Source organism: Elephas maximus, chromosome 12 (genome assembly GCF_024166365.1).
Source record: "Elephas maximus indicus isolate mEleMax1 chromosome 12, mEleMax1 primary haplotype, whole genome shotgun sequence".
Taxonomy (NCBI): Eukaryota; Metazoa; Chordata; class Mammalia; order Proboscidea; family Elephantidae; genus Elephas; species Elephas maximus.
In genome coordinates, this window is record NC_064830.1 from 12,661,285 (window position 1) to 12,672,835 (window position 11,551).

At 37.8% G+C, this 11,551-nt stretch overlaps 1 protein-coding gene and 1 pseudogene across 1 annotated transcript in view; one reads left to right on the plus strand and one right to left on the minus strand.

The window, feature by feature from the left end:
• DCDC2C (doublecortin domain containing 2C) overlaps positions 1–4,717 on the plus strand; it is a 147,419-nt gene extending 142,702 nt beyond the window's left edge. The window contains exon 11 of the mRNA XM_049902815.1: positions 4,678–4,717. Within this exon, the coding sequence (XP_049758772.1) occupies positions 4,678–4,707 (30 nt within the window). The 3' untranslated portion in view covers positions 4,708–4,717. The remainder of the gene's footprint in view (positions 1–4,677) is intronic.
• LOC126086518 (coiled-coil domain-containing protein 90B, mitochondrial-like) lies at positions 1,741–2,509 on the minus strand (annotated as a pseudogene).
• Positions 4,718–11,551: the final 6,834 nt, after the last annotated feature.

Sequence of the window (11,551 nt, forward strand, 5' to 3'; positions counted from 1 at the left end):
AGAACCCCTGGAACAATCATCACCAGAGCAACTGTCTCAAGAACAGATGCCTCAGGAAGAACAAACCCCAGAACAACTACCATGAAACCAAATAATCAACCACTTTTTGAAGAACAACAGTCAGAAGCTAAAAAGGATGATAAGGCAAATGAAAATAAAATTAGGCTTTTTTTTCACATTATGCTGAGGAGGTATGGCAGTAGATTATTAAAAATCTTGAATTCATATTTTGGTTGCCAAAGCATTTTTTTTTTCTTTTTTAAATGATTAAGACTAAACTCGTCTGAAATTTCCTCCTCTGTTCCCTGAAAGAGCCCTGGTGCTACAGTGGTTAAGGGCTGGGTTGAACACACCAGCCAACCCGAGGGAAGAAGATGCGACAGTCTGCTTCTGTAAAGATTTACAGCCTTAGAAACTCTATGGGGCAGTTTTACTCTGTCCGGCAGGGTTGCTATGAGTCGGAATTGACTTGACAGCAGGGGGTGAGTTTGTTCCCTGAATGTAAAGCTGGGAGGGGCGGAGCATGATCAGTGAGGTCTAGTTTATAATTGCTATGTCGCCCAGACTTTCCCTTCCTCTTCAAACACCGACCAATGCCTGGTATGTCAGAGTGACTCAGCCACCTTCAAAATAATTTACAGAGGTATCTGTAATTTAATCTTCTTATTTAAAAGTGAATGAAGGCATCTTAGAACAATCGTACATATTATGGTGTATGTATTTATGTGTGTGTGTGTATATATATGCACATATACTTCATATACACATATGCACTTACATGTACATACATGCATGCCACATATGCCGTGTGTATGTTTGTGTGTCCATGGGTTGGCATATTTTTGATGGTTTAGACAAAGGACTCTGGAGTCAGACTACAAAGGTCTGGCTTCCCCATTCATTCAGTGTATGAATTAAATCTGCCTTGGCTCACTCATTCATAAATCGGGGCTAACGATAATACCCATCTCATAGGTTGCTGAGATAATTTAAAATGATAATACTTCTTGTAAAGCATTTAGAACAGTACTGGGCTCACAGAAAGCACTAAAAAATGTTATCTTTTACTGTTACTTTGGTTCTTGTCTATTTTGTTCTTACGTGAAGGAGGACGAGCCAGTTAGCCTACCCAGAGCCTCTGCTAAGATGATTACTGCATTTGAGTCTATGGTTTACTCTGCACTTCTCGATTGTCAGAACAAAAATGGAAACACTACAGGTTTTAACGATTGTCAGAGGCTAGTTAAAGATCAAATCGGTGCTTCACCACCTTTTTTTTTTTTTTTAACTTTGTTATAGTAATCTTTAATTTCAAATGAAAATGTAATTGTGCAATAGTTATCAGGAAAGTTGAATGCGATATGAAGTATGTAGGCTTGGGAGTAATTTTCAAATCTGTAACACATACCAAAGACATCTTATATGATTTACACAGTTGTCCAAGCAAACACAAGAAAACATTGGTTCAGTTCCTATAAACAATCAAAAGGAGGGCAAAAAAAAAAAAAAAAAAACCTATCTTAATCAGATTTTGAACAGCAGCTTTTCAACATCACAAAATAAAGATGACTAGATCTTCCTATTCTAAAACAGTTCTTTTTAGTCCATAAGGCTTTGAATAATCTCGTTAAATTCGTTGCTCAACTGCCAAAGCTCAGCACTAGTGCAACAGACCCGTGGTGTAGCGTTCTAAAAAGTCAGCCACAGAGGTAGCAGGAACATAATATAGTAGTTTTGTTGTTATTTCCAGAATCTATAAAACCCCATGGCTGTTTTGAGGCGAGTAAACCCTGAGGCTGTCAGATAGCAAATTGTCTCCAGCCTGTTAGACTCCATCAGTGTTTTTAAGGAAGCAATTTCAGCGTCAATTTTATTACTGGTCTCTGAAACAAGTCTTCTGGTTTGGATATACTTTTCAGTATATCCTATGGTCACTTCCATAAGTTTCCTTCTTTGATTTGTAAACATATCTGTGGCTCTGCTCCTTTCTAGGTTAATGTTCAGTTTATTATCTGCTCTGATTCGACTGGTTTCATTGATCAGTGGCTGTTTAACTTGGTCTAATTCAATTTTCCTTTTCTCGTTCTCTGTTCTCAGATTCGCAAATTCGCTTTTCTTTAGGATGACCATTTTTTTCTTGATGGAGTCCAAATGAGCCATTAGCTGTTGTACTGTTATTTCCTGTTGAGCTTGAGTGACCATTTCCTTGCGGATAGTATCCAGGCTGACATACGATAAACTGCTTAAGGCTGATACAAATCGTTTCTGCTTGTGCTTTGTCAAACCCATGAGTTTCCAAGTCCTAGACTAATGCGTGGGTATCAAAAGTTAATTTCCTTTGCTCTTAAAGAAGTTATGTCTGCTTGCATGACATCATATCCTTCCTTGATTGTGGTGGTTAGGAGGTCTCTCTACAGGGCCGGCTGTGGTTGGGTGATGGGGGGGTAGAAATCCAGTAGCCCCTGCTGCCCTCGCAGCGTAGGAACCGCGAAGCCCAGTGACTCCTCATGTCCCCAGTTCCCCTGTTGATAGAAGGAGGCCACCATCTGTTAATTAGCTACACAGTGTTGCATATGAAAGGATAAAGAAAAGCTATTCTTTCACGATATTTATGGTTTCTTAATTTATTGTTATGGACCCCTGGTGGCACAGTGGTTAAGAGCTTGACTGCCAACCAAAAGGTCAGCAGTTCAAATGCACCAGCCACTCCTTGGAAACTCTATGGGGCAGTTCTACTTTGTCCTATAGGGTCACTATGAGCTGGAATGGACTGGACAGCATTGAATTGTTTTTTTAAATTTATTGTTAGACTTGACTCTAGCATTTGTTAAAATTTAAGGAAATACATAATCAAGTGTAGACCATCTCCATCATCATTAGCTTTATTTAGGTAATTAATTCTGGTAGAGAATCCAAGGAACCCTGGCAATGCAGCGGTTAAGCACTTGGCTGCTAACCAAAAGGCCTGTGGTTAGAACTCACAAGTCACTCTGTGGGAGAAAGATGTGGCAGTCTGCTTCTGTAAAGATTACAGCCTTGGAAACCCTGTGGGGTAGTTCTACTCTGTTCTGTAGGGTTGCTATGAGTCTGAATGGACTCGTCGGCAACAGGTTTGGTTTTCTGGTTTTGGTAGACAGTCTAACTATTTTGATTTAGCCACACGCTTAGTACATATTTTGATTTTTGAAATAGAACTTTACAAATGCACCTTCCATTCCTTCTTGTCTGTGAGTTCACTTCTGCTTATCCTAGTGCCTACAGTTTAGACTAGCACGTGACTGCGGAAAGAGAATGGATTAGGGGTAAGAGAAGCAGGGTTCTAGTCCAGATTCTACCTTTTGTTTGCCATATAGTCTTGAGCAATTTACTCATCCTCACTGTAAATTAGCTTCCTCTTCTAAAAAATGAGAATGATAATAGAATCACAGACCATTGGAACAGGAAGCAAATTTGGAGATCATGAAGTTGACAGCAGAGATTTTACACTTGACCAATAGGGAGTCATATAGCTTGCCTGAAGTCACATGTGACCTATGGCTTGTAGATAGCACAGGGAAGGAACTTGAACTCATGCTTTTTCTTTTTCCTCCCTCTCTCTGTCTCTCTTTCTTTCTTCTTTTATAAAAAAATTTATTCTGTATTCACTATAATATTCATCCTGCCTTCGTATAAGGTTGTTGTGTGAATCAATGAAATAAAAACTTAAGCACTCTGAAATTCATAGTACTCTGGTGTCTTGTGTGTTGCTGTGATGCTGGAAGCTATGTCACCAGTATATCAAATACCAGCAGTATCACCTATGGTGGACAGGCTTCAGTGGAATTTCCAGACTGGGATAGACGGGGAAGAAAGGCCTGGAGATGTACTTCCAAAAGCCAACCAATGAAATTCCTGTAGATCAAAACAGAATGTTGTCTGATAGGCTGCTGGAACATGAGCCCAAACATACCAATGATCATGAAGTTGGTGCAGGTCTGGTCAGTGTTTCATTCTCTTCTACATAAGGATGCCAGGAGTCGGAGCCAAATCCATGGCAAGTTATAATACTGGTGTAAGGTAGATTCATTTTATTTCAATGGATTTGTGAATAGTGGTTTATTTTAAGATACTGCATCTGTATGACATCCATGTCTGGAGACCAGTTTTATCACAAAAAGAAAAACAAAACTTAAAACCTCATGATCCAGAGTGGCCTGGGAGTCAGGTGGATGGATTCAATAACTCTTCAAGAGAGTTATTCAGTCTAGAACAAAAAATGGAGGTTCGAACAATATCGTGGAGTCCTGGCACGTTTAACATTGGGGGTGGTGTGGTTAGAGGGGGTAGAAGGAGGAAGGGGCCGAAGGGACATTTACGGATAAGCTGAAACAAAATGATGACCAACATTGAAAAAAAGTTAATTTCAGAATAAATCCTTGAAGTTGTTTTTGCCTTAATTGCCTGCTTGGCAGTGGAGTGTTGTCTGGATAAGCTGTGCTTACCTGTCACATCATTGCTGCGACCCTCGATTCCTGACACACTGCTGCTTGTCTTGCTCTTCTCCCCAGAAATAACTGAGAACCCAAACTGTCACAGGAATTCCACTTGTCGTTAGGGCTGGAAGTTAAATGTGGCTAGATCACAGCTTGGAGAAGTTTTTTTTTTTTTTTTTTCAACCTGCTTTTCTATGTCTTTCAGATGGCCTGGGAGTGGAGACCAATAAATTAAAAAAAAAAAAAGCACCTTTGTATCTACTTGAAGTCACTTTTTCTTCAATCATGGGTCTTACATTTTTAACAGCAAGGCAATCATGTCTGGGGTGAAATTAAAGCCCAAGCCATGGTATCTTCTCAAAAGTTGAAGAGGAGGGTTTCCCAATTGAATTCCATATTATCCTGATTTCCCTTCTTGGTGATATTTCTTTTTAGCAAATATTTAAATGTGGTTCTTCATAATTAAGCCTCACAAAGATCTTTTAGAAAACCAGAGGGATTTGAAATAACCTGTGTACATATTTTTTTCAGAATGTATATTGGAAGATATTGTTTCATTTTTTACAACTTTGAAGTTCTCACAAAGAGGCCTCTAAAACCTCCACTATATGAAGTCCAAAATATGCAAGTATTTTACCTTTGGGGTAACTAACTTGAAGTGAAAAGAAAAAAAAAAAAAATCTAGAGTTAACCAGGAAAAGAATTTTCCTAATTTCCTTACATACATAAAGGCAAAAGTAATACCTGTGAGGTTTTCATTTAATTATATGTATCCTAGGCTAAATTTTTTTAGGCTAAATGCAAAGAATAACAGTTTTCTTTAGCAAAGACTTTAGTTTTAGCAAATTATGTGTGCCTTTGAAATGGCTTTGTTCAACCTGTGGGCGTTTGAAGGATTTTGGAGTTGTTTTCTGGAGACACACATATAGCTGTTATCTCCCCATTTTGTTTGTGTTCCAGTCACATTTAAAGAAGCTGTGGGCTGTTTACCTTTATATTGTGGTTAATAAAAAGTCATGTGTGATCAACAATGTTACATTTTAACAATAGAAACTTAAATGTCTTCCTCTCCAAGGTATTGAACATTGTCATTGTAAGAGTTTAGATATATTTACTGCTACAGTTGTTGCCAAAGTAGTTACAATTATTGGCAATAGGCTGAACAGTTTCAACATCTTATATATATACTTCTCAGATGCTTAAAAATGTTTTAGAAGTGGGTCAGTATTATGGATTGAATTGTGCCCCCCAAAAATATGTGTTGTAAATCCTAACCTCTATGTCTGTGGTTATAATTCCATTTGGGAATGGTTGTCTTTGTTATGTTAATGAGACTGGATTAGTATAGGGTGTTTCTTAAATCAATCTCATTTGAGATTTAAAAGAGATTAAACAAGCAAGAGAAAGAGGCAGAAATGGGGAAAGAGAGATGCCAAACCACATGAAGATTGCCCAGGAGCATGAATCTCAGAAGAGACAAGGACCTTCCTCCAGAGCTGACAGAGAGAGAAAGCCTTCCCCTAGAGCCGGCACCCTGAATTAGACTTCTAGCTGCCTAAACTGTGAGAAAATAAATATCTTTTAAAGCCACCCACTTGTGGTATTTCTGTTATAGCAGCACTAGATAACTAAGACAGTTAACATGTAAAATTCATCCTTATTTAACTTCAAACACTGATTTTCTAGATTCTTCTTAAACCCATACTGCCTTGTAAAAATAGCCAGATTTTATTTGTCACATGGGCTCATTTCCAAAATCTTTAAAGAATTATAAGAATTTATGATTCCGTGTCCGTCAATTCTAAATCAAAACTAGTCTTTTGTAAGAACTTTTTTTTTTTTTAACTTATTTCCTTGTTATTTTCTTTTTGTCGGAATCGCTTGGGGTTGCTGTGCTAATTCTTAGAGCCTCAATCAGTAATACCACCACTCAGGCACAGGTTGAAATTTCTGCTTTATTAAGCACACCCAAGGTCTCAAATACTTGAAAACATTGGAAAGCTTTCAGGAATGTTTTTATAACTTTAAAATGTATTAAAAATGTTTTTTCTTTTAATAGGACAATACTATGTATCACTGTGTGTGTGTGAGAAAGATTGTTAAAAGATGAAAGTGTTTTTTTTTTTTTTTTCCCCCTAAGGTGAGAAATGGTACTAGATTTGAACCCTGTTTTGTGTCCTTTTCCAGTCTTCCTAAAATATACCAACCAACAAAAACTTGCAAAGCATTAGCTTTTTTTTTAATTTTTGAGTTAAAAAAGTTCTCTGAGAAACACTAACATATATGTTTCTCCCCAAAACATCTTGTTTCTTGTTTTCTTCAATTTAATGAATGTCTCTTGTTATAGATTGAATTGTGTCCTCCCAAAATGTGTGCCAACTTGTTTAGGCCATGATTCCCAGTGTTGTGTGATTGTCTACCATTTTGTCATCTGATGTGATTTTCCTATGTGTTGTAAATTCTACCTTGATGATGTTAATGAGGCAGGACTCAATCTGCAAGATTAGCTTGTACCTTGAGTCAGTTTCTTTTGAGATATAAAAGAAAAAATTCTGCAGAGAGATAGGTGGACCTCCTGCCACCAAAAAAAGCAGAGCTGGGAGCATAGAGTGTCCTTTGGACCCAGGGTCCCTGTGCTCAGAAGCTCCTAGACCAGGTGAAGATTGATGACAAGGACCATCCCCCAGAGACAACCAAGAGAGAAAGCCTTCCCCTGAAGCTGGAGCCCTGAATTGGGACTTCTAGACTCCTAGACTGAGAGAGAATAAATTTCTTTTTGTTAAATCCATCCAATTGTGGTACTTCTGTTATAGCAGCACTAGATAACTAAGACAGCTGTACATACAGCTTCAGCCTAAATGTACACCTACAATCATTTCACTGAAGCTGGTCTCATCAAAACTGATGCATAGATTCCACACTGGCCCTTGGAGCTGGTGAGTCATAAACCAACTTGGATCTTTGGGTTTATGCTTCAGTAGGCATTAGAGATATTTAGGACTTTTTTTTTCCCCTTTGAGTCATTTTCTTTATTCTTTTATGGCCTTTTCTTTCTCAAGGAAGGGCAGTTTAAAATATGTGAAACTTTTTTTTTATCTTGAGCCTCCTATCCCATGACCATCAGAAAGAGTTCCTATTAAAAATGTATGCTACAAATTGCCTGCTTTTCCAATATAATTATATCTGCAATATACCCTCCTTCTTTAAGTTGCTTTATATGTTCTGCTAGGTACATTTGATTGGCTGTATCTGTTAAATGAATAAGAATATAATAAAAATGTAAAACTATGTAAAAATTAAACTTTTTCATCATTTTCTGATGAGTTCTTATATTTTAGGAAATGATACAGACTTTATATGTGAAATATAATAATTTCATTTTCAAGAATTAGTTTTATGACTAAGTTAATTAGGATGGGGTTGCTAAAAGCCATGGGGGTGGGGGAAACAGTTGCCATCGAATTGATTCCAACTCATAGAAAACAAACTTTTTTCTCCTGAAATTTTATGCCCCAAACAATGAACAGTTTCATTTTTGCCCTATGCCTACTTTTTGAAAATATAATGTGGATCAAAGTTCTAACTGGTGTGAACCTCCGTGGTGCCCCATAGAGCATTTTTGTATCCTTACGGAAAATGACATGACCTGAAAGAGCACTGCACTCATAGAAGGCATGTTTTAACAGGAGAGACAGATAAGGTAGCTGAGCCTTCCAAAGGTCGCAATCCAGATCCAATTTAGCTCAGCCCTTCATTGGATTAGAACCATCAGCCCACCACTCTTCTATAACAGAAAAGGGAGAACCCTCCTCCCAGGAGGAAGAAACATTGTCTGCAGCCTCTGTTTTTTTTTTTTTTTTTTTTGTAAATACGTGATGTTCTGCATTCAATAAAAGATCACTAGGTATGAAAAGAGGCAGGATTATATAACTGAAAATCAAGAGAATAAACTGATATACCTAGGAGTAGAATTGCTAGATAAGGTAACTCTGTATTTAACTCTATGCCAGACTGTTTTCCAAAGTGGCTGCACCATTTTACATTCCCTTCAGTAGTATATGTGGGTTCAGGTTGTTCCACATCTTTGTCAACACTTGTTACTGTCTTTTTATATTTAAACGGTGGTAAAATGGACATCACATTAAATTTAGCATTAGTAACATGTAGTACATTCACAATAGTGTACAACCAACACTACTCTCTATTTCCGGAATATTTTTATCACCCCAAAAGGAAACTCATACGTATTAAACAGTCACTCCCCATTTCCTGCTACCCTGAGCCACTGGCAACCACTAATCTGCTTTTTGTCTCTATGGATTTGCTGATTCGGGATTTTTCATATAAGTGGAATCATACAATATGTGGCTGTTCGGTCTTGTTTCTATCACAGCATAATTTTTTCAAGGTTCATGCATGTTGTAGCATGTATCAGTACTTCATTCCTTTTTATGGCTGAATAATATTTCATTATATGGATATAATGGAGCCTTGGCGACACTGTGTATAAAAGCTCAGGTGCTAACCAAAAGGTCAACAGTTCAAATCCACGAGTTGCTCCTTGGAAATTCTATGGAGCAGTTCTACTCTGTCCTGTAGGGTCACTATGAATCAGAATTGTCTTGACAGTGACAGGTTTGGTTTTGGGCATGCCTACAACACCCATTGTTTAACCATTCACAGTTGATCAAAATTGGGTTGTTTCTACTTTTTACTGTTGTGAATACTGTATTTTTAAGCAAATAACGTGTACCTTCTATATTTGTTTGCCATTCGCTCCCTCCCCTTGCCAGGTATTTTCTTAAGTGCCTCCGTGCCAATGTTTTTTTACATGTTTATTTGTTAATTTATCCTTCATTTTCAAAGGATAGTTTTGGTAGATACATAATTCTTGGCTTTATGTTTTTTCTCTGCTTGAATGTGTCATCCCATTGCCTCCTGGCCTCAGTAGTTTCTGATGATAAGTTAGCTGTTAATCATATAGAGGATTCCTTATATGTGGTCAGTCACTTCTCTCTTATTGTTTTCAAGATCCTCCTTTGGTCTTCGGCTTTCCATAGTTTGACTCTGATGTGTTTCGGTGTGGATTTCTTTGAGTTTTATTCCACTTGAAGTTGGTCGGCAGCTGCCATACAGGCACAGTAGTGATACTTCTTTGGAAATAGGGTTTTGGAGGAGCTCTAAACACATCCTGCTTCTTCCAGTGGGGCTGCTACGCTGCTGGTTTTCACAGCTCCCATAATTGGAGGCTGTTGGTTTTCAAGGCTACTGTGGAGCTGGAGAGAGGGAGATAGCAATATAGCAAGTATGGGAATGCCACAAATCTTTCCAAGATTCAGTTAGTTTTCTTGAATAAACACTTTTTGGATAGTTGCACTCCTTTGATTAATTTACAGAATTCTGAGAATATGATTTTGGCAATATGTGTTAGGGTTCTCACTACTTTTACAGAGGAACAGAGTTTTGGATGTCCCTACTACACTAGTCCTGAACTGCATCTCTCATGGTATTCTTGATGTGGCAAATGGTGGAAGTGCAGCTTTCTCCAGTGCTGTGCCTGACACATACTTAAAAAAATAATAATTTATTTTACTTTTGTTGTTGTTGAGAATATATACAGCAGCACATACATCAATTCAATAATTTCTACATGTGCAATTCAGTGACACTGATTACATTCTTCGAGTTGTACAACCATTCTCACCCTCTTTTTCTGAGTTCTTTCCCATTAACATAAACTCACTGCCTGCTAAGTTTCCTATCTTATCTTTTGAGTTGCTGTTGTCAATTTGATCCCATATAGATAGATCTTAAAAGAGCATAATGCTCAAAGCAGACATTCTTTACTAGTTAAGCTAAACTATTGTTTGGTTTCAAGAAGACTTCAGGGGAAATTTTTGGTTTAAGATGTAAAGATTATCTCAGAGCAATAGTTTTAAGGGTTCATCCAGCTCCCATGGCTCCAGAAAGTCTGAATTCCATGAGAATTTTAAATTCTGTTCTGCATTTTCCCCCTTTAGATCATGATTCTTTTATAGAATCTTTGAACAAAATGTTCAGTAATGGTAACGAGGCACCATCCAGTTCATCTCGTCTCATGGCAAACGAGGCAGTTGTTCATGGAGGCAAGTAGCCACACATTCCATTTTCTCCTCCTGTTCCTGACTCTCCTTCTTCCTTTGTTGCTCCAGGTGACTAGAGACCAATTGTGCCTTGGATGGCTGCTTGCAAGCTTTTAAGACCCCAAATACTACTCAGTGAACTAAGAGGTAAAACAGAAGCACTAAAAACTGATGTATACTGTTGATTCTGTTCTCTCTTGGTTCATATAAATATGGAGAATTATATCAGCAAGTCTGCTGTCCATGCAGCCATCCAACTGGGAAGTGACATGGCAGACTCTATTTCTTGCAAACATTCAATTTCTGTGATTGCTGTATATAATATCCTCCTTTTCTTGACTTTGTTTGGATGGGTATAGGAGAAAACACTTTTCATCCCCCACTCAAAGAGAAAGAAAAATTGAAGCACTCTCCATTGTGACAAGGATTAGGATGATCATACAATCCATTATCCAAACGAGGATACTTTTGATAGAAGGTGGTACTAAAAATAATTAAATATATGTATGTGTATGTAGGAAACCCTGGTGGCTTAGTGGTTAAGTGCTACGGCTGCTAACCAAAAAGTCAGCAGTTCAAATCCACCAGGCAGTCCTTGGAAACTCTATGGGGCAGTTCTACTCTGCCCTATAGAGTCACTATGAGTCGTAATCGACTTGACAGTAACTTTGGTTTTTGATTTATGCGTATATAAAGGGAGAGAAGGAGGGTAGGGGGCGGGGGAGCGGGGAGAGAGAGAGAGAAAGAGAGAGATTGATTGACCACTAAATTTTATTCCATTGGTGCATCTGAAAATAGTTCTATTAGAAAACTATTTTCAAAATAATGTTTTTCTATAAGAATAAACATATTGTATATATGTATATTAAAGCAAAAGATATAGAGCCCTTTGAAATATTGTCTGAGCTTTATAAAAAAAACACAGAATAACTTTTCTTGGTGCATAGTCATGTATGT